Genomic DNA, 25,024 nt, shown 5'->3' with positions numbered 1-25,024 from the left:
TCTCCCTCTCCTGTCTAAAATGAATAAATAAAAAAATAAAAAAAAAAATTTTAAATGTTTCTCTGGCATTGTCCCTCCGCACCATCTTGATGTCCGTTGACCTAATTTAGGCCTTGTCATCTCTCCCTGGTCTCCAGCCTCCAACCCTGGCCTCTCTAATCCATCCCCTCTGACAAGAATCCAGTAATGGAAACACCTGATGAGGCAGGTACTATCAGCATCCCCACTTCATAGGTGAAGCAACTGAGACCCGAAGAGTTTTGGTAAGGATCTCCGGGCCATCGCTATGAGGCCAGGCTAGGTTTTACAACAGGCAATTTGGCTCCACAATCCTAAGCTCTTAACCAACACAGCAGGACAATGAGCAAGAGCACATAGTAAGGGCTGGCTCATTCTGTGTGACCTCAGCCGAGCACCCAGTAGGGGCAATGCTGGGAGCCTCTGAGAATAAAGTTAATGAGCCCTGTGCCTGTGTGTACATGTGTGTGTACACATATGTGCAGATGGAGTGTCTTTCAGAAACCAGGCTCAGCAGTGCACACGGGAGGAACACAGAAAACTTGGGGGTACTTACACGCAGTAGGACCAGCCCAGGGGCAGAGGCTATGGAACCTAATAGGGAAAATGAGTGGTGTCAGGTCAGGCACCCAAGGCATTTGGAGGCCTTGTGGTCTGGAGCCAGCACCAAGTGAGATGAAAGGTGATTCTGGGATGGCACTCACAGGCTATGGAGCTCAGCCTGAGAGGGGTGCATGGGTCACTGTGACAAGCTCCAGCCCGTTATCCTGAGTATGGAAGGTGGGGCAAGATGGCCCTGAACCCACAGATGACATGGACCCATGTCAGAGAGTGAAAGGTTTATTGGGAAGGAGTGTTCAGGGTTATCAGTGCTGCCCTCCTTTGGAGGTGCAATAATCCAGTGTGTGGGCCTGGGAGGTCCAGGGGGACCCGAAGGGGTCACAGGCATAGCAGCAGGCAGAAGGGAGTGATCCCACAGGGCCAACCCCCAGCCCAACCCCAGGGGACCCCCTGCAGGTCCTCAGGTATCTGCAGCTGAGCTGGAAGGCTGTGGCAGACAGGGCCGGTGCCTGAGAACTGACTTCTCCTCCTCCTGCAGGAACAGGAGTTCCATATAAGCGTTACACTGAATGGGACCTCAGTATATATCACTCAGCACACACCCACCATGTCACTCCAGCTGTGGGCTCCAGGCAGTCCACTCTCACCATCTCGGAGGCAGTGCTGGGGCTCGCACCCTCAGGAGAGCCACCTTCATCCCGTGAGTAGTCAGGTCTTGCGTCTTCCTCATACTCAGTCAGGCCATCCGACTCCTCCCCTGAATTCAGGGAGCAGCGTTAAAGTGAGAGGACCTGGGCTAGTCTGGCATTTCCAGCCATGTCCCACTGACTAACTGACCCCAGGCCCAGCTATACCCCTGAAGATGCCCTCACCATCAGCACAGCCATCGGAAACATAGCTGCTGGGGGGTTCGATCCGGGACACAATTTCTGCCAAGTCAGTGAAGCCAGAACTGGGGAAGGCCAGTACCTGTGGAACGGCATGGGTGAGGGTCTCAGGGGCTCCTATGGAGTAGGGGTACTGGATGCCTTGAGGGCTCAGAGATCCCAGGGGGAAGCTCTCTGGTCAAAGGAGCTCCGAAGCCCAGGGAGATCTGGGGTCATCAGAGGTTTGGGAGAGACCCAGAGGGGCTGGGAAGTCCCAGGCTTACATCTGCACGGCGGCTCTCGATAAGGTCAGCAGACCGGCGGTCTGTAAGCATCTTTTCAATGACATCACCCCGGCTCCAGCCCCCAAACACAGCCTTCCCGTACTGGTAGCCCACATCCTGCAGGAGGAGAGGGGGCTGGGGTCACCCATGCTGCAACTCCCCCACATATTCTCTGCCTTGTCCTCTCTGCTTATTTCCACTATACCTGCCCCTACCCTGGCCCTTCAAAAGTCTGATGCTTTGGGGGAGCTGGCATCTGAGACTACCCCTATTTCAGAGTCAGCCATATGTAGCACACTTGCCCCCATGTTTCCATCTTGTGTCCCTGCCAGACATTACCAATTAATCATTCCATGTTATTTTCCCGCTCATCCCCATGTAGTATGGCAAGTACCAAATGACATGAAATGGTGGGGGGCAACCTTATTTCAAGTTCTCCAAATATATAGTACATCTGTGGATATCACCACCTCCCACACCCATAACAGGCATCACTAATCTATCATGGCATGCTTTCCCACTTAGCCCTGACAGAGCATCACACATTTTTTACTCAGGGCTCTGGGCAACAGCTAGCCATCAGTTTCAGGTGGCACGGGCTGTATTTCAGGGTAAGTGGCATATAATATACACCCAGTTCCACCCCTCACCATTGTTCTCATTCCCACCAATATAGAAATCTCTACACAGTACTTGAGGCAGTGCAGCTGGCATGTAAGCTTAGTTCATACACAGCATGTGGGCAACACATTCCATTGCCACACCCAATGCAGACATCACTAGTCAATTACTGTCTTATTCCCCATGGATCCCATTTGGGAAGGAGCTCTACAATCCTTCCCCTTGTGTCACTGAGATTTTAGTAATAAAGCTCTGCCAACCCAACACTGACACCAGACCACTCCCACCGGCTCACATAGATCTGGTCAAACTTCCCGAAGTCCATGGTCTTAAAGCAGTCGATGGGCGGGCGCAGGTACTCGCAGTAGGAGCTGGACTTGACGACCTCCAGCTGACGTACACAGGACACGTAGGCCAGGCGGGACTGGATCTCAGCCATGTCTGGAACCTTGATCTTGTCTGCCCAGGGGTTTAGCCGCTTCCACAGCAGCCACCAGCCAGACAGACTATCCCCGTAGGTGCTGAGGTCTGTCTCATCCTGGCTCCCCACGTCAATGGCAATGACTGTCTTGGCACCCATGCTGCGGGCGATGTCCGCTGTGGGGTCAGGGGGTCAGCGGGAGTATCCCCACCAGGGTCCAGAACAGGAAAGTTCAACCCAGTCCCACAGACACCATCATGCAAATGGTCATACAAAACAACCCATGCAAACAATATGCCAGCATGCAAGTGGCATGGAAATTAATGCCAATGATGTGGAGAAGGTGGGATCAGATATGGGAGCTTTTAGGTGAGGGACCACGGCCAGAGGGATAAAGGGAAAGAAGGCAGAGGGTTAAGTTGCTGAGGAAAAAGACATACAGAAATGTGGAAGGAGAGTGATACAGAGAGACAAAGAATCATAAAGACAGTAGGAGACAGAGATGGAAGGATCAGAGACACAGGAAGACAGAGACGTAGAAATACAGGGAGAAGAGTTAGCAAGATATTTGGGTGGGGAGAGATCAAGGGTCAGAGATATGGAAGGAGAGAGAATCTGGGTAGAAAGAAGTACCTTGGGGCTGTGACAAGGAACAGAGTGCAAGAGCAAGGATAAAGAGCAGGAAAGCAGGACAGAGGAGGTCAGGGGGGAGGGTCCAGAAGGGAGGGTGGTGTGTCCATGGTTCTGTGTGGTCCACTGAGGGTCCCTGAAGGGGACTGGGGGAGCCTGAGGGTATAGGGACAGATCCTATAAGCAGGCCCAGCCCAGAAAAACACCGAGTCTCTGTTAGACTTTGCATGTGTATCTCATGAGCTTTTCTGCATGTCTAGGTACATATACCCATGTCCATGTGTCTGTCCGTGTCCCTGTATGTGTGTGCATCTCCTGTCCATGTGTATTTGTGAACACACACACCTCTGTGTGCCTACATCTCTCTGTACACACCCCTGGGTCTGTCTGCATTAATTTCAGTCCTTGTGGATGGACCTTGATCAACATCTATGTTTCCTTGCGCATCCAAGTATGCCTGTCTATCTATGGGTTTGTACACACATGCAGGTGTGTGGTGATGTTAGTGCAAATATGTGTATAGAGTGCCTATACAAGAGTTGGCAAGTTTTTTCTGGAAAGGACCAGAGAGCAAACAATTTTGGCTTTATAAAATACATGGTGTCTGTCACAACTATTCAACTAAGCCATTGTGGCACAAAAGCAGCCAGACAATGAGTAAATGACTGGCATGACTGTGTGTCAATAAAACTGTATTTACAAAATCAGGCAAGGGCCAGATTTGGCTTGCAGGGCAGTTTGCCAACCTCTAGGCTGTGGAATTGCAGCTAGCGAATGTGCCTACTTGTGTATGAACACTTCTGGGCATGTAAAATTTTAAGTTGCAAGCCCACCTACCTCTCATCTGTACATAAGTCAGAGAGTGAGAAAGACTGCTTAACTTGGTGTGTACATTTATGCACCTTTAAGGAAGCATGCAGGGTGAGTGTGGATGGACTGGTATGTGAGGATATATGCCTAATTTCATCAATACATGTACTTATATCTGTGAGTAATGTACCTATTGTGAGATAAGCAACCCTAAAGGGGTGGAACGTGGGACAGCTGTGTTAGGCTTGCTCGTGGGGTTACCGGCTGCAAGCACTTTGATTGGTGTGTGGGTGCGTAGCAGCGGCAGTGTGTATGGCTTATATAAGGCTATGGGTGCTTGCGCTTGGAGAGATGGCGGATTGTGGATGTGCAGATTGCCTGCCCACCACTGTGAGGGGCCATTTTGCTGTTTGTTTGCCTGAGAAGTGGTTTCCTCTGCCTATGTCCTTGTCTGCCGTCCTGAGACTTTATTAAACGGAATGGCCCAACCAAAAAAAAAAAAATGCTCATAGCCCGAGATCAACCTTGTGCACACATAAGTATGCTACCTGCTACCCGAGCATCTGCAAGAATGTGTATATGAGCACATGTATAGCTGCTGTGCACATAAAAAGATGCCCCATCCATCCCCAGGTCCTGTGCTGTGTGCATCTGCATCTGTGCCTTCTATGTGTGTCTTACATATGGAAATGCTTCCCAACTACACATACCTGTTTCAGCATGTAAGTGACTTGTCTGTCTACAGCCCTGCACAGAACTGCTTGCACATGCGTCCTCCTGGGTGCCTGCCTGCGTGTGCCTGTGCATGGGCCCACTCGCTTGCTGTTTGCCTGTGCGTGTGTGTGTGCACATGAGCGAGTGGGCAGCCACTTGCCTGGCAGGTTGTTGATGTAGCCGCCGTCCATGAGGAGGTGCCCGTCCTTGGGGTCGCACAGTGGGGGCAGGTAGCCCGAGAGCGTCATGCTGGCGCGCACGTATCGCCACAGGGAGCCTGCCCGGCAGGATACACAGACACAGACACGCACAAACACTCTCAGACACGCTCAGAGGCCCGGCCAGCCTGGTGGGCTTGCTGACCTGGCAAGTTGTTGACGTAGCACCCGTCCACCAGCAGGTGCCCGTCCTTGGGGTCGCAGATCGGGGGCAGGTAAGGGCAGTAGGAGGCACTTGCCCGGACGTAGCGCCACACACAGCCTGCGGGGATGGTGTGAGGGGATGAGGTACCTGACTATTCTCCTGGTCCCCACCCGAGGACACACATACCTGGGGCTTCTGGGGCATTAGTGGGTGACGGTTAGTGCTCGGCAGTCAGGTCAGGATGATGGTCACTCATGTTAACAGTGTCCCAGACACTTGGCTGCCCTCCCTGCACCCCCTCAACGTGGCCACAGTGGTTGCTGTGGAACTGACCAGGGACACCCACCATCCTTGTGAACACGCATGGCTGAGGCAGTAATGTCTGTAGTCACGTTGAAGTATGGCAGCCACAGGTCCTATGGGGACAAGAATCAAGGTCAGGGAGAAGTAAGGACACCTGTGGGAAGGAGCAGGAACAGAGTGGGGGTGGAGAGAGAGCATACCTCAATCTGCTTGTCCTGGAAGACACGGTGGATGCTGCGGTTGAAGGCTGATCCCGTGAACATGGAAGTGACAGGATACGTGAGGTCCAGCACGGGCTCCAGCACTGAAGTCATGCTCTAGGGGCAAGGAGGCCAGCTGGGGTGAAACAGGAATCACTTGGGGTCAATAGTCACTAAGAATGCTGACTGCTCAAGCTGGGAGTTGGGGATTAGGGAGGGTCACTAACAAAAGTGGCTAGGGATAACCCAAAGTCCTTAAGTCATGAAAAGGTCAGGAGAAACTCAGAAGCCCCTGTGGGACATTTTAGGTTGCTCCTGGGGTAGGGAGGCCCAAACACACCTTGGCCCACTCCCGGGCCCGCTGCTTAGTGCGGCTGGCGCTTCGCTCATCGGCGTACAGGGCCCCAATGAAGGAGCCAATAGAAGTGCCGCCCACTAGATCAACAGGAACCCCTGCCTCCTCTAATGCCTTCAGCACTCCAATGTGTGAGCAGCCCCTACAAAGGGGAGAAGACCCAGTGACCCAATGGGAATCCCTTAGGCTGCATCTCCAGGAGAATCCCTTCTCCCACCTCCCCTATGGACCAGGAACAAGGTGCCAGCCCCATCCCTATGGGAATCATGCCCAGGGAGTAAGCTCCATCCCTAAGGACCAGGCCCCACCCTGTCAGAACTGGCCAAATCCCTCACCTGGCTCCGCCCCCACCCAATACCAGGGCGATGGTGTTGCCCGTGAGCACCCGCGCCAGGCGGGAGAAATCGCTGTGCCGGTCTGCGCGCCTTGAGAACACCTTCTCATACAGCTCATGCTGGGATGGGAAGAGAGACGACCCATGAGGACAGGGGCGTAGGAGGCAGCATCTGGATCTCCAGGCCCCAGTCTACAGGTCCTTAAGCCACGCTCCTCCAGTAGCCACACGCCACAGCCCAGAAAGGTCTGGAGACAGGTCTTTCCTTTGGATCCCACCCTTACCAGCTTGGCAGGGCTTCGGCGAGAGAAGAGGCGTCGGGGGCAGCGCAGGTGCAGGTGCCCGGAGCACCAGCTGCGCATGTTGAGCCACTCCACAGTGCGCGTGGGTCCCAGGCCCTCCTCGCGGTGTAGCAGGACAAGCTGCTTGAGAGCGCGCACAGCCGTATTCTCCAGCATCTGCTCCAGCTGCAGGAAAGTGGAGGGCGGGGGTCACCAATTGCCAGGTTTCCTCCTTGCCCAGCACCTGGCTGAGCTTGGGTCCCCTAGGGTTTTATCTAACCCCACAGTGAGGGTGCATGTGGCTTGGTCCAGACACTGGAGGATAGGGGATGGGTCTCAGGAATAGGGTTACTGTACATCGGGGGTCCCCAAACTTTTTACACAGGGGCCAGTTCACTGTCCCTCACTGTTCATAAAAAAACTATGAACAAATCCCTATGCATACTACACATATCTTATTTTAAAGTAAAAAAACAAAATGGGAACGAATACAATATTTAAAATAGAGAACAAGTAAATTTAAATCAACAAACTGATCAGTATTTCAATGGGAACTATGCTCCTCTCACTGACCACCAATGAAAGAGGTGCCCCTTCCGGGTGTGCGGCGGGGGCCGGATAAATGGCCTCAGGGGGCCGCATGCGGCCCGCGGGCTGTAGTTTGGGGACCCCTGCCATGGTCTCCAGACCTGGCCAAGTGTGGGCTCCTGGTCACCCAGGCCCACAATGAGAATGCAGTCAGCCTGGCGCAGGCAGCGAACAGTCCAAGGTGTCAGCGATGAGTCTGTCTGGTAGAGCACGATGCGGTGGGTGTCCTCCTGCTGGGCCAGCCACCCTGACAGCCGAAACTCCTGGATGCTGGGGTTGGGGGGGAGAGTCATCCTGGGGCTGGCCAAGAGTCACATGTACCTGAGACCATTATAGCTCCACTGCTCAGGGTTGGAGAACTTACACCTTCCAGGGCTAAATTTCCACTGACTGGATAGGTGGGAAGCATGCACCTCAGTTTACAGCCTAGATCTAAATTTGGATCTGAAAGAATCCTAGACTTCAAGCTCATCCCTTGCACTTCCATCCCCTACAAGCCAACACACACCTGTCCAATGCAGAGGCACCCAGGCGTGCCCGGATGATGTCACTGTTCAGGAGGAGTGTGGGGCCTAAGGATGTGTAAGAAAGGAGGTTAGAAACCCAGATTACAGAGCTGGGGCCTCTCCTAGAACAGAATACCACCCAACCCCACTCCTGTGGCCCTCTTCTACCCAAACCCCTCATGAATCAGCTGGGTATCTCCACTCATTGGCCAATGCCCCACCCACATGCACCATGCCCCACACAGACCTGTGGTTGGTTTTCACCCACAACCCTTTTCCCAACTGACCAATGGCTTGTAGAGCATGTTGTAGCTCTAGCATGAAGGCCACCATGGGCACCTCTGCACACACAGGCAGGACAGCCACCGTTGCCAGGTTGCTGGCTGGGTTGGTGAGTTCCGAGTGAGGGGGGACACCCAGCCCCGAGCCTGCTGAGACCACAAAGGATATAATCTGCTATGCAGTCCTGTGTCCAGAGAGGGAGACTCTCCTCCTCCTCTCAGAAATCCCTGCCCCTGTCCCTCAGCTGAGACTTAGTGAAACCACAGTGAAGGTCATGACCTCAGTCCTGAACCCACAGCTTCATGTTGCCCATCTCTCTCTCTCTCTTTATTTTTTTTAAAGATTTTACTTACTGATTTTTAGGAGAGAAAAAGAGGGAAGGGGAGGAGCCAGAAGCATCAACTTCTGGTAGTAGCTGCTTCTCATATGTGCCTTGACTGGGCTAGCCCGGGGATTTGAATTAGCGATCTCAGCATTCTAGGTCGAGGCTTTATCCACTGTGCCACCACAGGTCAGGCTGCCCCCTTGCTTGATAAGATTTGGTCATCCAACCTTCAATGTTGGCCCTCATGTTCTCCATGGCACCCATTAAACAACTCTACTACCATTCCGATTCCCCACTGTGCCTGTGTGGACCTATCAGTGCCCCCACTTCTGGCCTGATGCCTGTCCACTGAATGGTCTTCAACACAAAACTAAGCAAAAAATATATATATATCTTTGACCCATCTATTGCTTCCCAGCTTCTCCACTAGGACTCTAGACCCCCATTAACCTCCATCACTTGTGTGGACCTCATACAGCCTCCAGCTGCCTCCCATAACAGTTTGAACAGGCTTGAATGCCTTTCCACGGCTCCTAGCCCCTACACAACTTGCTCCTCACCCAGTTTCTCCCCATCATGCACTTTCCTCCTTGAAATGTTTCAAAACCACCAAACCCTGTGTGCAGAGCCTTTGAAGTCCTCTTCAATGTCTAGCCCCATCTAATTTGTCAAATCTCAGCTTCCTGTCCTCTGAAAAGCTAGACACCCTCAATCAAGACCCTCTTTAGTTACTGTCACAGTAGTTGTCTGATGTTTTGCCGGCCGGGCTGCCAGCCCTTCTAGGGCCTTGTCTATCTGTGTACTCTCTCACCTCTGTGCCAAGCATAGTGCCTAGCACGTACTTGTACCAGATGCTCACTGGGAAATTCCTGAGAGCATCAACAGAGAGGCTCTCAGGAGCCCCAGATCTTAACATCCCTGCCCCCATGGCTGCCCAAGAAGCACATCGAGGGTGGCCTGAGCAGCCAGGAGAGAAGTCCACGACTGTGTGGAAAAAAACTATCCAGGAAAGACCCTGGGCATGATGCAGTCCTTGGCCACTGCTCACTATTAACACCACCCTGGGGAGCTGGAGTCAAGGCTGATGGGGCAGAAGCCCCTGGGATAAAAGGGAGCATAGAGGTTGACAATCTCAGGCCCATATTTCCACAAAAATCTGACTCCATTTCCCCACTGCACTCTGGTCCCAAACTACACCTCCCAGCATACCCAAGGATAGAGGCCACTTCTCAACATGACCTGGGGCCCACACACCATGCAACAAATTCCATTTCCCAGCATACTCTCACCCAGGATGCAGACTCCACCCCTAAACCAAAACCTGACACCCAAAACAAACAACACCCTTAAAGACTCCACCAGCAAGTGTGTTCTGAGTCTAACACTCCGTTTCCCCAGGAGCATGCTGGCAAACTTGAACCCCACATCCTCCTCCAAACCAGTCCCTAGCTGGATTCTTTCCCAGCATGTGCTGGGTGCAGGGTTCACTCCTCAGCATGAACTAAGCGTCTGACTACACACCCCAGCATTCCTGTGGACCTGCGGGCTCTCACCTGGGAAAGGTCCTTGCAGCTGCTGCAAATTCCCCAGAATTTTCTGGCTCAGCAGGTGAATGAGACGGGTCACGACCTAGGGCGTTAGAGATCTGCGGTGGAGTGATACTGGAAGGGCAGCTGGGCGCGCCCCACCCTTCCCTTCCCTGGGCCCTACTTCTAAAATCTCTGCCTTCCCTTTCCCACCTCTAGACGTTAGGCCCCCCCCCCACGGGAAACCAGCCCACCCCACTGAGTCGCACCTGTGGGTATCGCCGCTTGATGTGGCCCAGGGTGCCCTCGGGGAGTTTGGCCAGCTCCGTGTCACGCACCGCGTGCACTGTGGTGGCACGCGGCTGCCGTGTTAGCGCTTCCACCTGGAGGACCAGAGCTGCTTGAGCCAAGAGGCACGGAATAGGTAAAGGGGAGGTCTATTGTCGGTGCAGCAAGGAGGCAATTATGCTCTACTCAGTATAGGCCCCCCCCCCACCCTCAGATGGAGCCCATTAGGGATCAGGGAGAGGGAATATATAGGGAACTATCCAGGTGGGGTTCCCTCTTCTGATGGTGAGAGGTGGACAGAGTCAGATCAGTCACCAACCCGATGAGGTTCCCCCACTCTCGCCCATGAAAAGGAGCTGGAAAAAGTCAACTGGGCAAGGTCACAGGTCCAGGACCATGTTCACCAATCCGTGAGATTCCCAGGGATGATGTGTATGTGGGCAGCGGGGGGGGGGGATGAGGTGAGTGGTGCCGCCAGCTCACCACTCCGATGAGGTCCCCACGGCCGTACTCGCCCACCAGCTCCTTCTTGCCGCTGCCGCGCTGGATGACGCTGCGCAGCCGCCCATTGAGCACAATGTAGGTGCAGTCGGAGCGGTCACCCTGTCTGGGGTTGGGGGCAGGTCATACAGAGTCAAGCAGGATCTTGGGCAGGCCTGAGAGGCGGGGTAGGGGCGGGGCGGAACCTGTACAGCGCGCGTCCCGCCTCCACGGCCGTCCAGTCAATGGCAAAGTCCATCTGGCGTACAAAGGGTGACATCCTTGCAGCCACCGTGTGCGCAGCGCTCAGCACCACACTGGGCTGTGCGCGCATGATCCTGTAGATGAAGGTTAAGGATGCATGGGATGGGGGGGGGGTCCTGAAACTGCCCGTAGGGAGTGGACAGAGTGGGCGAAACCCTGGGGGTGGGACTGGAAGGGGCCAAAGCTGTCCTGTTAGGGTGTAAGCCAGGGGTCCCCAAACTACGGCCCGCGGGCCACATGCGGCCCCCTGAGGCCATTTATCCGGCCCCCTGCTGCACCTCCGATAGGGGCACCTCTTTCATTGGTGGTCAGTGAGAGGAGCACAGGATCCATCCTCATCCTGTGCTCCAGGAGTACTGTATGTGGCGGTGCCACAAAGCGCAGCATGGCTCACATACAGTACCACGCATCACGGCTCCAGAAGCACGTCATATCACCTGTTACGGCTAGCAGTGACAAATGTGGAACCGGACATTGACCATCTCATTAGCCAAAAGCAGGCCCATAGTTCCCATTGAAATACTGGTCAGTTTGTTGATTTAAATTTACTTGTTCTTTATTTTAAATATTGTATTTGTCCCCATTTTTTTTTACTTTAAAATAAGATATCTGCAGTGTGCGTAGGGATTTGTTCAGTTTTTTTTATAGTCCAGCCCTCCAACGGTCTGAGGGACAGTGAACTGGTCCCCTGTGTAAAAGGTTTGGGGACCCCTGGTGTAAGCCGTGCAGAGGGATAGTCTCTCCCATGGTACCGTGGTAGAATGGACTCTGGTTAGGGCTCTTGAAGCACCCGTCCCACCCCAACATAGGGCCCGGTCATACTCATAGAAGTCAGACTTGGAGATCCGCAGGAAGGTGCAGTCGCGCTGGGCTCGCAGCGTGAAGATGAGGGGCTCCCCAGTGAGCACAGCCAGCTGCCCAACCAGTTCCCCAGGCTGTGCCACAAACAGGCACACATCCTCAGCCTTGTCAATCATGCGCTGGTAGACATGTAGGCAGCCCCAGAGTACGAAGTGCAGGCTCACGTCCTGTTGGGGCAAGGACCAGGAGATGGGCACAGGACCAACACTTCCACTCCCAACTCAGGTTATTTCACTCCACTGTAAGCCTTGAGGGAGGGCTTGCATAGCTCAACTGAGCAGCATGTATATCTCCATAATATTCCAGGGAACACATTACTAGTGGATCACCGACCTATTGAGCCTAGATTAAGGTCCATGAATTCTTTTCAACATTGCCAGCAAGAGGCTGCAAGGAGTGCCAACACAGGGGCATGGCTGAGCTTAAATCCTCTGCTCATCTGGGACCCTCACCTTATACCATATCAAAATTGATGAAATATATAAATGTAAACCTGACCTGTGGTGGCACAGTGGATTAAAGCATTGACTTGGAATGCTGAGGTTACTGGTTTGAAACCTTGGGCTTGCCCAGTCAAGGCACATTTGAGAGATAATTACCTATGGATTGATGCTTCCCATTCCTCCCCTGCTTTCTCTGTCTCTCCTCTCTCTAAATTCAATAAATAAAATATATATAATATATATACTAATATATATATATATATAAAACTCTTCAAGAAAAATATAAGGATCCATCTTCATAATCTTGAATTTGGCAATGGATTCTAGAATATGACACCCAGAACACAAGCAACAAACTAAAAAATAGATGAATTGGACTTTATCTAAATCAAAACTTTTGAACTTCAAAAGACATTATCAAGAAATGAAGGGAGCCTGACCAGGCGGTGGTGCAGTGGCTCGAACTGGAATGCAAAGGTCCCAGGTTCGAAACCCTGAGGTCGCCGGCTTGAGCGTGGGGTTTCTGGCTTGAGCGTGGGATCATAGACATGACCCCATGGTCACTGGCTTGAGCAAGGGGTCACTCAGTCTGCTGTAGCCCCCTCCCACCTCAGTCAAGACACATATGAGAAAGCAATCAATGAACTAAGGTGCTGTAATGAAGAATTAATGCTTCTCTTCTGTCTCCCTTCCTGTCTGTATGTCCCTAACTGTCCCTCTCTCTGTCAAAAAGAAAAAAATTAATAGACAATTACAGTATGGGAGAAAATATCAGAAAATCATATTACCTGCTAAGGGTCTTGAATCCAGAAACATATACAAAAATCTTATCTCAGTAATAAAAGACAACCAACTCAATTTAAAAATGGGCAAAAAATTGGCCCTGGACAGTTGGCTCAGTGGTAGAGCACTGTCCCAGCCTGTGGATGTCCCAGGTTCAATTCCCAGTCAGGGTACACAGGAGAAAGCAACCATCTGCTTCTCCCTCCTACTTCTTCCTCTCCCGCAGCAATGGCTCGATTGTTTTGAGCGCAAGGACCCTGGGCCGAAGATAGCTCTGTGGAGCCTCCGCCTCGGGTGCTAAAGATAAGTCAGCTGTGAGCACTGGCCTCAGATGGGCAGAGCATCAGCCCCAGATAGAGGTTGCCAGGTGGATCCTGGTCCGGGTGCGTGCAGGAATCTATCTTCCCACCTCTCACTTAAAAAAAAAAAAAAAGGCAAAGGATCTGTATAAATACTTCTCCAAAGAAGACATAAGCACATGAAAAGATGTTCAAAATCATAAATCATTAAGGCAATGCAGATCAAAACCATGAGATGTCACTTCATACCCACTGATAGGGCTAGGATAAAAAAATGTTAGAGTGGCTCTAGCCAGGTAGTTCAGTTGGTTACAGCCAAGGTTGTGGGTTCAATGTCCCGTCAGGGCACATACAAGAATCAATGAATGAATGCATAAATAAGTAGAACTTTTTTCTCTCCCTCCTTCTCTCTAAAGAAATTTAAAAGGAATGAAGCACTGACATACATTACAATGTGGATAAGCCTTGAAAACATGATGTTCAGTGAGAAGCCAGACACAGAGCCAGTGTAGAATTCCATTTACATGAAATATCTAGAAGAAGCAAATCTATAAAAACAGATTAGTGGTTGTTTAGGGCTTGGGGTGGGGTGGGGTCAGGAAGTAGGAAAGTGATAGTTAAAGTGTATGGGATTGCTTTTCACAGTGACAAAAATGTTCTAAAATTGATAGTGGTAACGGTTGCACAACTCTATAAATACACAAAAAACACTGAATTGTACTCTTTAAGTGGGTGGATTGTATAAGTATGTGAATTACACCTCAATAAAACTATCACCAAAAGGTAAAAAAATTCCCTTTGTTCCCCATTCCTTTGTTCCACTGCGGGCCTGTTGGCTTCCTTGTTACCTAGAGATCAGTACTCGCCTTCCCACCGCAGGATATTGGCGCACAGCTTTCTTGGCCTAGAATGCTTCCCTCCCCTTACACCTAGTTAATTCCTTCCCATCATTCCTTCTTAGCTGCAGGTCACTTCCTCAGAAATGTTGCCCTGCCTAGGCCAGATTTTGTAGAGCTGAGAGCAGCTCACGTCTATGCACTAAGCACATACAATTTTAATTTTACATCCTTTGAGTAAAATGTCCATTAGAACTGTGGGCTCCACAGGAGCAGGAACTTGGTTTTCCTGCCTCTGCAGCAGGCAACACAGGGCTTGGGACACCTGTCTAGCAGGACCTAGGACACAGCAAATACTCAGTATGAACAGGTGCCCCATTCATCTCTGGTTAGCCTGCCTTTTTTACCCTTTTATAAATAAGAAACAGAAACTGCCCAGATATGAAAAGATGTCTTCCTTACCCACCATAGGAACCTGTCTAGCACCTCACAAAGCCCCAGTGAACGCCAAGACATGGCAGGTCCCTTGAGAGGGCACAACCCCCAGAGACATACACACAGGCTGGAACCTTCTGAGACAATTTCTAGGCTGGGATGTGAATGGGAGTTACTAATATTAGGTTGCCATTTGCCATCAGGTTGGGAAGCAAGTTTCTTTACTGCAGGATTTCTCAGAACCTTGAATATGCTAATGATGTTCACTGAGAGCTTCCATGAAGAGATGGAAGAGCCAGCATTTCCCAAACCTATTTGGCCACAGATCCCTTGTGATATAGGTGTTTCATGAAACACTTTGGGAAATATTGTGTAAAGCAGGGTTTCTCAGCCTTAGCATTACTGACATTTTAGACTGAATAATTCTGCTGTAGGGAAGCTATCCTGTGCTTTCTGGCATCCCTGACTTCTGACCATTAGATGCCAGTAGTACCCTCCCAAGGCAATAAAAACATCTCTCTATATTGCCAGATGTCTGTGGAGGGACAAAATTCTCCCAGGTAGAAAAGCATCAGCCAGACCAGGTGGTGGTGCAGTAGATAGAGCACTGACCTGGAATGCTGAGGACCCAGGTTTGAAACCCCCAATGTTACTGGCTTGAGTATGGGCTTTTCTGGCTTGAGCCCAAAGGTCGCTGGCTTCAGCCCAAGGTGGCTGGCTTGAGCAAGGGGTCAATGGTTTGGCTGGAGCCCCCCAGTCAAGGGATGTATGAGAAGCAATCAATGAACAACTAAAGACATGCAACAAGTTGATGCTTCTCATCTCTCTCCTTTCCTGTCTCTCTCTAAAAATAAGAAGAAAAAAGAAAACCAGTGTGACATTTCAGAGGTAGGCACAGTATTGTTGGGAAGACTCTGACAAGCCTGGAGTGGCTGGGTTGAAACCCAACAGGGTCTCCCAGACATAAGCAGGGACCAGAAGCTGTCACAAGAGCCATGGTGCGACTATACTTCCTCAGCTCATTCCACGAACAGCTGGCAAAAGCATTACCCAACTTCCTCTGGGTTATTGCAGGAACCTACCCCTGCAATAAGCAGCTCAAGGTGACAGGTGAATCAGCTAATCAAATGATAGAACAGTATTCCAGCAGCTACCAGGCCAGGCACCCCTCACTCCACCCCACAAGTGGAGCTTTGGTCTCAGTACCTATGTCATGTTGCCCTCTGTGTCACCCCTGAGCTGCTGCTTGTCTTCCTTATAAACTTTAGGCAGCTAGAATTATTTCCTCTTTAATGCTAGTGGACAGTTACTGTAATTACTCCCATTCCACTGATGAGGAAGTGGAGAACCTCCTATATGACTCACCCAAGGTCTCACAAGAAAAAGGGCCAGAGTCCAGATTTCAAATCTAGCCCCTCCCGCCAGAGGCTTCTTCCTCTGTGCTTTCTGATGTGAGATCATGGCCTCAGTATCCCCATATGGACAATAGAGGAATTCATGGGGCAGTTTCCTACACCTCTGGGTGCTACCAGCAGGTATTGAAGTCTAGCCAGCTCCTGGGGTTAGTTCATGGCGTCCGGATCACCATTCCAATTTGTATACACTTATCATACCAGCAGGGGCCCAGGATTAGAAATTAGAAAGAATATCAGCGTGTATTGCAAAATCACAAGGTCAGAAAACAGGTTGCAGGAAAGGCCAAGGCAGCTAAGAGTTAGGGCTTGGGGTGGGGTGGGGTCAGGAAGTAGGAAAGTGATAGTTAAAGTGTATGGGATTGCTTTTCACAGTGACAAAAATGTTCTAAAATTGATAGTGGTAACGGTTGCACAACTCTATAAATACACAAAAAACACTGAATTGTACTCTTTAAGTGGGTGGATTGTATAAGTATGTGAATTACACCTCGATAAAACTATCACCAAAAGGTAAAAAAATTCCCTTTGTTCCCCATTCCTTTGTTCCACTGCGGGCCTGTTGGCTTCCTTGTTACCTAGAGATCAGTACTCGCCTTCCCACCGCAGGATATTGGCACACAGCTTTCTTGGCCTAGAATGCTTCCCTCCCCTTACACCTAGTTAATTCCTTCCCATCACTCCTTCTTAGCTGCAGGTCACTTCCTCAGAAATGTTGCCCTGTGTTGCCTGCTGCAGAGGCAGGAAAACCAAGTTCCTGCTCCTGTGGAGCCCACAGTTCTAATGGACATTATATTCAAAGGATGTAAAATTGTATGTACTTAGTGCATAGATGTGAGCTGTTCTCAGCTCTACAAAATCTGGCCTAGGCAGGGCAACATTTCTGAGGAAGTGACCTGCAGCTAAGAGTTGGGGTCCTACCAAAAAGATTCAGGGGTTGGAGGTGAAAGGTCAATTGGTCCAGAGGACAAGGGTGCATGAGCTAGGAGTCAGTCATAGGATCCGAGAGTAAGGGATTGGAAATCTTAGACTAAGAGGTCTACATGTAGAGCCAAAGAGCAAGGATCAGAGATCAGAGAGAGTTGTATGGTTAGAGGTCAGGGGTCAGCCTCACCTGGTCCCCCTGGCGGGCAATGATGGTGCCGGCTTTGGCATGATGTAGCAAGACTCGGCTGTTCAAGAGGGAAGGGTCCTGGGGAGGGAGAGGGGTTGAGACTGATCTACTCAGACCTCCCCCACTCTGGACCTCCTCCTCAGACCCCTTGGCAGGGCTACCTACCTCAATCCGCATCAACTTGGCCAGCTCCCGCTTTGCCGCCTCAAAGATGCTACTGGTCTGGCGGCCCTGGTACGGCCCGAAGGGGCAGCCACCAGTGGCTGACTCATCCTCACAGTAGCTGTACTCACAGGCACCTGCCGGCTGCTCCCGAGGCTCCTGAGTGGGGGTCTGTGTGGGGTAGGGCCTGTGACCTCCCTGCTCCCAACCAACTTTCCTCCTCAGGGGCCTCCACTGGGGGGAGGGTAGAGTGGGCAGGGCCCTACCCGAACAGGGGCTGTCTGGGGCCCGCCTGAGGCCTCCTCTTGCAGAGACACAGAGATCCGGCCACGTTCATATGCCATGTCAAAGTCTGAGCGAGGGCCACCCTGCAAGCCTAAAAGCAATAAAAATGAGAGTGACCATAACTGCAGTCTAGGCTATCAGTACCACTGTGCCTTTGCCACAACCGTGCAGACATGACTAATCAATGACTGCACTCCCTTAGAATCCTCACCACAGTTGGAAGGGCATTTCAATGAGCACCTATGAAAAAGTGAGCAGAAAGTGCTGCCAGGGTTCCCATTTCATTGATAAGAAAAATCAAGACTGCTTGGCCTGTGGTGGCACAGTGGATAAAGTGTTGACCTGGAATACTGAGGTTGCAGGTTGGAAACCCTGGACTTTCCTGGTCAAGAAACATACAAAAAGCAACTACAAGTTGATACTTCTCATTCTAACCCCCCTCCCCACCTTCTCTCCTCTCACTGTAAAATCAGTAACTAAAATTGTAAATAAAAGAAAAAAAAAAGAAATATCAAGACTGGCCACCCTGCATTCCAACCCAGAAGCCTGATGACCTCCACCTCCCAGCCCAAGTCCCAGACCTGAGATATCAACTGGCATGGAGATGCAGCGGCTCAGCAAGGGGGCTGCTGGGGCTTCTGAGCATGCGGGCTTCACAGGTTCCCCTGAGGGAGACACATGTTCAGGCTCCTACGAGACCTGAAGGAGGCCTGAGAAGTAGTCAACTCAGAGTCCCTGGGCACTGGGAGACTAGGAAAAGTCATTTCAATGAGCCCATGGGGCTGAGGCCACGAGTCCCTAAGGGACCAGACAGGACTGAGACCTGGGTGCCTAGCTAAGAGTTTGTGGGCGCTCCAGCAGGGGTCATCTCAGGTACCTGCAGGTCCAGGTAGAGGGGCCCCAGTGGGGTCAGGTGGCCGGCCAGGGGCCTCCCTGGGCTCCTCACTTGCAGAGGTGCTGACAACGCGCTTGGAGCCTCGCACAGGGCTGGTGCGAGCTGGGAGGCCAGGGCTGGGGAAGAGGCGCAAGGGCTGGATCTCCTGAGGGCACAAAGTACTGCTGTGGCAAGTCCTGGGAGGCATGTGTCACTCTACCCTTCCAGCCCCATGCCCTGAGTAACTCACATGGCTGAAGAGCTCATTGGTCAGACCCAGGTAGTTGTGGAGGGCTAGGAAGGTGACCCGCTGCAGCCTCACCATGATGATCTGCAAAGGGCAGGGCCAGGGAGCAAGCGAGTCAGCAAAGGGGATAATAGGACCCAGAGAAAGGTGGGACCAAGCATTAAAGGGGTGGGGTCATGGACGGGCAGAACCAAGGCCAATGTTGGGAGCGTTAGGGAAGAGTGGAGCCAGAGAGGGGTCAGGGAGGAATCCCACACTGAGGTGGCAGAAGCCTGAGGAGATGGGATGAGACAAATAATGGAGTCAGGCAGTGCCGGGGTCTGGCTGCTCAGGGCTGATAGGCACAGTTTGAGAGACTGCTGGGTTCCAGCCCACCGTGGGGAGGGGGGCAATGGAGGAAGGTGAAAGGCCTACTGACCTGCACCACCCGCACCAGGCTCTCAGGGTACTTGCTAAAAACGGCAGAGAAGGCCTCCACTGGCAGCCGCAGCACTGTGGAGTCTCGGGCTGCGCGGGCAGACACAGTACGCTGGGGGTGCTGGTGACCCTGAGTGTAAGGGGGCATGAAGAGAATCGGTCAGGGACTGTAACCCCTCACTGCTCCCATACCTCCTTCTAATTCCAGTGCCTTGAGGGACCACTGGCAATATCAGGATCATATCAGAGATTGGGGACCCGCTGAGGGAACCCTCTCCAACCCCATCCACTGGCTGTGGCATTATATTCCAGCCTCCTTGCCACCCCAAACTGGTACTCACAGTGATGACATCCAGGATACTCAGAAGGCTGTTGACGCTGTCTCCAGGGACCACTTCCTTCACCACATACTCCTTCCCATCCTGGAACACACAGGGATGGGGGTGGGGAAAATGACCAGGGCTGTACCTGCCCTGCTAACCAGCATTCCACCTGCAACCACTGGTCCTCACACTTACCTACCCAGTGATCACTGATGCCCTAATCTCTGACCCCACCAAACCTTCCAACCAACACCCATTTCTTGGCCATAATTAACTGCAACCACTGACCACCCCAGATGCCCTTGGGCATCTATTCCCAACTCCTGTCTGCACATCTCAAAAAACCACCAACTCTACTGACCAACAGCAGTGCCTGTCCTCAATGGCCACTGTACCACTGCCCACATTCCTTGCAGGGCCCCCACGAGCTGTCTACTTACAGGCCCTGGCAGGCAGAGCTCCAGCAGCCCGTCTTGCACCACATAGATGCTGGCATCTGGCTGGCTGGGCCGGAAGACATAGTCACCTTGGCCGAGCCGCTGGAAGATCATGTGCCGGCAGAGCTCCAGAAAGAGTGGCTTCTCGAAGTGGCCCAGCACCCTGTTGGATGGGGGAAGGGAAGGAGGAATGCAGATCAGATCAGCACCCAGCTCTGCAGCCCTCAGCCTGCACCCCAACACTAACCGAACATTCTTGAGCATGTAGAGCACCTCCGAGGGCAGGTGGGAGTTGGCTAAATCTCCCTCTGTCAAGTCAGCCTCGAGCACGGCAGGCGGGGGCTCCTTCCGCTGCAGTGTTGGTGTCTCTTTCTGAATGCGCAGGATCCTGGTGGGAAGAGACAGATACGGAGCTGGCAGGGAGAAGGCTCAGGCAGACCTGAGACCTTCACAAACCCCTTTCCCAGGGTCACACAGAACAAGGGTCAACAAACTCTTGCCTACTAGCCAAATCCAGACTCCCACTTCTTTTTTTAAAATATTTTTTAAAACTTTATTGATGTTTTTAGAGAGGAAAGAAGGGGATGGTGAGACAAAGAGACAGGAATATTTTTTTGTTTTTTTGTTTTTTTTTTTGCATTTTTCTGAAGCTAGAAACAGGGAGAGACAGTCAGACAGACTCCCGCATGCGCCCGACCGGGATCCACCCGGCACGCCCACCAGGGGCGACGCTCTGTCCACCAGGGGGCGATGCTCTGCCCATCCTGGGCGTCGCCATGTTGCGACCCTCCTGGGTGTCGCCATGTTGCGACCAGAGCCACTCTAGCGCCTGGGGCAGAGGCCACAGAGCCATCCCCAGCGCCCGGGCCATCTTTGCTCCAATGGAGCCCTGGCTGCGGGAGGGGAAGAGAGAGACAGAGAGGAAGGCGCGGCGGAGGGGTGGAGAAGCAAATGGGCGCTTCTCCTATGTGCCCTGGCCGGGAATCGAACCCGGGTCCTCCGCACGCTAGGCCGACGCTCTACCGCTGAGCCAACCGGCCAGGGCCAAGACAGGAATATTAATCTGTTCCTGTATGTGCCCTGGCCAGGGATCGAACTGGCAACCTCTGTGCTTCAGGATGATGCTCTAACCAACTGAGTTATCTGGCCAGTGCTCCCACTTCTATTTGTACACAAAGTTTTACTGGAACATAGGCATGCTCATTCATGTACATGTTGTCTGTGGTCGGTTTCATGCTGCAACAGCAGAGTTGAATAGTTAGAGTTGAATTGCATGTGACCAGCCTGAGATGTTTACTATTTGGCCTTATACAGAAAAAATTTGCTCAATCCTGATATAAAACCCTGAGATCACCCCTCCACTAGTCACAGGCCTGAGATGAACTCTCTAGTCACAACCTTGACATAGCTTTGAAGACATGGACCTTAGAAAAGAAATTTCCATTCGTCATGGGACCCCGACATAGTCTTCCCAGTAATCACTGACCAGACTCCTGAGACAGCCTGTCTAATGTACACAGACCCCTAGGATAGCTTCTATTATTGAGAAAACCTCAGATACAGTCTCTCTGTTCTTTATTAAGATCCCTGAGATAACCCTTTCTCCCAGGGTTCAAAGAACCCTGAGATAGCCTCTTTGATGGACACAGAAACTCCTAAGAAGCCCTCATTACACGTGAAGAATCCAGATAGAGCCTCTTTGCTATTCATGGACCTCGGAAAGCCCTTCACTGCAAGTCAGGTACTGTTGTGAAAGCCCCTGCACTGGTCACAAGATACTTGAGATAGACCCTCTAGTATAAACAGTCTCCTAAATTAAACTCCATGATATGGAAAAATCCAGATATAGCTCCTCTTATGAACAGTGACGTCCTTGAACTAGCCCTTCACCAGGTCATAGATTCCTGAGCTAGCCCTCAGGATGTTGATGGTCATGACAACATCAGGGAAGGTCCTCAAGGGTGTACAGACACTAAAATGTAGGCACACGAGATATAGTGTCTGATCATAGAGAACTAAAGACAGCCCTTCTCAAATCAAAGAAAGTCATGTGGTAGGACATCTGTTGGTCAAATAGCTCTGGGATGCCCAATTTGTGTGAAGATACTCTTGAGAAAAATATTCATGATGTCTCATGAAGTGAGCTGCATGATGTCAGACCTCAGAGCCAGCTCCTAACTTGGAAAGATTCCTGGAAAAGCCTTCTTCAGAAACCCTGAGAGCGCCCTTTGCTAATGACAGGCACCCCAGAGATGTCCTTTGAATGTTTCTAGTGCAAGAAAATTCTTGAGATAACTCCTAGAAAACAGAAACCCCTGACATAGCCTCCTTAGAGTGGGAACAACTCCACAGTAGGTGATATAGAGAGATGTTTTCTAACATACGAAGACTGCTAAGATAACCCGTGGTGAAGAGAAGCTAGAGATAGCCCCTCTATCTGCTCACAGAAATACCTGAGATAACTCCAATGAGGTAACTTTTGTGTGAGGAAATCCGTGAAATAGGCTACACAAAGATCCCAGATATAGGCCCCTACTGTATGACAAGGTGTCAGAGATACTGACGGAGGAGAAAATAGCTCATAGGTACCTCAGAGAGAGATATCATTGGTAGGGTATATCACTAAGTAGCCCTTAGAGGACAGAGACCCCAGAGACAGCCTTCCGGTATTGGGAAGCTCTGAGATAGCCTCTCTAACATGGGAAGACTCCCAAAACTGTCCATGGGATTGAAACCGTTCAGTGTGGGATGTTCACTCAAAAGGCCCATGAAATAGCTTCCGGAGCCAGGTATACTCAGCATAGCCTTACTTCTTGGCAATGTTCAGCATCTTGAGTTTCTTCTTCATGCGTGGCCGAGAAGTGGTGGAGACCGAGGTGTCCACCAAAGAGGAAGTGGATTGCGACACCTAGAATAATTAAAGGGAAGGATGGGTCAACTGCCAGTTCAGACGTTGGGGAAGAAGAGATTCAGATACGTAGGTGCTTAACCAAGAAGGAGGGGTTTACAAAGAGTAATAACTAGGTAAACCGCAGGGCTTCTGTGTGGTCAGCAGGAGTCCTAGGTGGTTCTCGACTCACCTTTCGCATAATCTTCCGGCCATAGAAGAGCACTTTGTCCCTCTTCCGGAATCGATACCGTGGGCCATCCGGGGCTGGGGTTTCTGGGGATAGGGGGAGAGGGGCACTCTGAGCTCTGCGCAGACTCCACGCGATCAGAGCTGGGGACACAGCACGCAGACCCCAGCAAATCCCATCTCTGCTGCCTCCGGGACCCGCCATTTCAGCTCCCCACAACGCAGCCTTCCCAGAGGGGCCCTCCGGTTCCTTACTCGGCACTCGAAGCCTCCGCACTAGCAGGAGGATGAGCACGGCCGTGACCAACACCGCGATTCCAGCTCCGATCATCACTCCCAGCACCTGTGGGACGAACGGCACCGGCTGTGCATCGCATACCCGCCCCGCCGAGCCATCCCTGGGGTCCAGGACAGACTCCATTCCACACCGCCACGCCCGCGCCCGAGAAGTTCAGAGTCGCTCCTGGCCTCGGCGTCCCCATGTGCAGAACCCGCCAGCGTGTCTCCCTCCCGGTGCGTGTAGGGACTGGCGGGTGGGGCACAACTCTTCCCCACGGCTCCCCGGCCCGCGGTGCCCGCCGGGAAACGTAGTTCCGCCTGAACAGAGGCAGCCCAGTTCTCGCAGGACTGCGAAGATGCGCGCTGAGCACGTCGGGAGTTGTAGTCCCCGCGGCGCCTCACAACTTCAGAGCTTTACCATTCCTGTTTGCAGCGGGGCCTCCATCAGCTCTTTCAGGCTGGGCGACAAGTCTGGTAGCCCAGAATCCTAGGAATCTAGAAGTAGGAGGAATCCGTGCAAGTCATCACTCTGGGCCCGCCCCTCTCCCTGCCGCAAGCCCTGCCCCTTCGTACCAGTTGCCGGGGCCGGGGGGCGGGGGCAGCTAGAAGAACGCGGCTGAGCAGAGGGATAGGGCAAATTGATCTCGGGGTCCGGGATAGGGAATAAGGCGGGTCCCCGGTTCCCCGTCTGTATCACTTCAGCTACGCATCAGGCCGACCAGCAACCGCCATCCCAGGGCAACCGGCCGGCGGCCACTGTCAGCAGCCAGCGCACGGGTCCCCGAAGGGCACGGCTCCTCACACAGGCCTCTATTCTACAGGATTGGTCAATTTTGACCCACCGACCCCTAGGTTGCACCACCGTACTCCCTGCGAAAGCTAAGCGGTTGGGGAGATGCCTGGCTTCCAACTCAAGCCTGCCCCGGGGAAGACCCAGGGGATAGGGTCCGTGGGGGTGCCGCTGGGAGCTCCCATACAAGGTGTCCTGGGGATGTCGAGATCTCGGAAGGGTCCTGGGATTCTCGGAGTGGAGTGGGCTCTCAAGATGTTACTGATTGATACTGGAGATTTACTGTCACTCAATTGTAAAGTTATGGGGTCTCAGACAGTGCGAAGCATCACTAGGGGAACGATGCTGGTGCCATTGTTGGGCGATGTAACCTGGGGACGCTAGAATTACTAGGGGCACTGGAAAATTACTGACTCAGGAATGCAGGACTATTATTGGGAAAACTGGGGACTGGGTGGACAATCCCTGGGGTCGTTTGAGCATGAGAATGGACTTATGCTCCTTGAAAGATAGTGAGAAATGCTGGAATATTACTGGGATTTTTCTGGAAGACAGAAGTATTTCCGGCGTCGCTACAGTATTAATGGTAATTTGGGGAAATTACTGGACCCTTGAGACATTACCTGGAAAATTCATGGGGGAGGGCGGTTATTCCCTACCATTCTAGTAGAGCGCACTTGGCTACCGGTGCGGAAACACCAGCCGGGAACTGGGGGGATGGGAGCGTCAGAAAGTCGAAGACTATCAAAAATCCGCGGCGGGTAGATCTTGGGGAAGCCGAGTACTCGCTAATGACCCCAGAAGGAACGACACTGCAGGGGCAATGGGAACCCGGACTCACCCAGAGGTCTCGACCAGGATCCAATCTGTGCCAACACCACTAGAGTCCCGCCCAGCGTAGCAGGCGTGGCTTTTTATTCTTCGCAAGACG

General features: G+C 52.1%; 1 protein-coding gene across 2 annotated transcripts; it reads right to left on the bottom strand.

Annotated features, from left to right (window-relative positions):
* Positions 1 to 842: 842 nt before the first annotated feature.
* Positions 843 to 24,997, bottom strand: PNPLA6 (patatin like phospholipase domain containing 6). 2 transcript variants are annotated; one of them, XM_066278481.1, is made up of 34 exons: positions 24,935 to 24,997; positions 23,722 to 23,798; positions 23,280 to 23,367; positions 23,029 to 23,111; positions 22,759 to 22,856; positions 20,196 to 20,336; positions 19,952 to 20,111; positions 19,530 to 19,610; positions 19,190 to 19,318; positions 18,775 to 18,855; positions 18,528 to 18,690; positions 18,232 to 18,315; positions 17,632 to 17,741; positions 17,369 to 17,536; positions 17,204 to 17,281; positions 11,843 to 12,048; positions 10,963 to 11,094; positions 10,760 to 10,883; positions 10,258 to 10,371; positions 10,016 to 10,091; positions 8,143 to 8,286; positions 7,858 to 7,921; positions 7,451 to 7,619; positions 6,765 to 6,947; positions 6,482 to 6,600; positions 6,132 to 6,288; positions 5,792 to 5,908; positions 5,635 to 5,704; positions 5,086 to 5,202; positions 2,646 to 2,947; positions 1,730 to 1,846; positions 1,452 to 1,548; positions 1,227 to 1,336; positions 843 to 1,111 (listed from the first exon to the last, which is right to left on the bottom strand). In XM_066278481.1, the coding sequence occupies exons 2-34, from the start codon at positions 23,746 to 23,748 to the stop codon at positions 1,040 to 1,042; spliced, it is 3,981 nt and encodes a 1,326-aa protein (XP_066134578.1). In that variant the 5' UTR covers positions 23,749 to 23,798; positions 24,935 to 24,997; the 3' UTR covers positions 843 to 1,039. The 2 variants fall into 2 exon arrangements, with proteins under 2 accessions (XP_066134578.1, XP_066134579.1); XM_066278482.1 differs by having other exon boundaries at positions 8,143 to 8,283.
* Positions 24,998 to 25,024: the final 27 nt, after the last annotated feature.

Source organism: Saccopteryx bilineata, chromosome 4 (assembly GCF_036850765.1).
Source record: "Saccopteryx bilineata isolate mSacBil1 chromosome 4, mSacBil1_pri_phased_curated, whole genome shotgun sequence".
NCBI classification, from domain to species: domain Eukaryota; kingdom Metazoa; phylum Chordata; class Mammalia; order Chiroptera; family Emballonuridae; genus Saccopteryx; species Saccopteryx bilineata.
The sequence above is the reverse complement of the archived record's forward strand: the minus strand, read 5'-3'. Positions and strand labels throughout refer to the sequence as shown.

Bases quoted from the DNA above. Each gene is read 5' to 3' on its own strand.
- PNPLA6 (XM_066278481.1), bottom strand. From the start codon at position 23,748: ATGGAGGCCCCGCTGCAAACAGGAATG. The intron at 18,691-18,774 runs GTGAGTTACTCA...TTGTGCCCTCAG, and splicing joins CCAATGAGCTCTTCAGCCAT to GAGATCCAGCCCTTGCGCCT. The intron at 10,092-10,257 runs GTGCGACTCAGT...CTAACGCCCTAG, and splicing joins TCAAGCGGCGATACCCACAG to GTCGTGACCCGTCTCATTCA.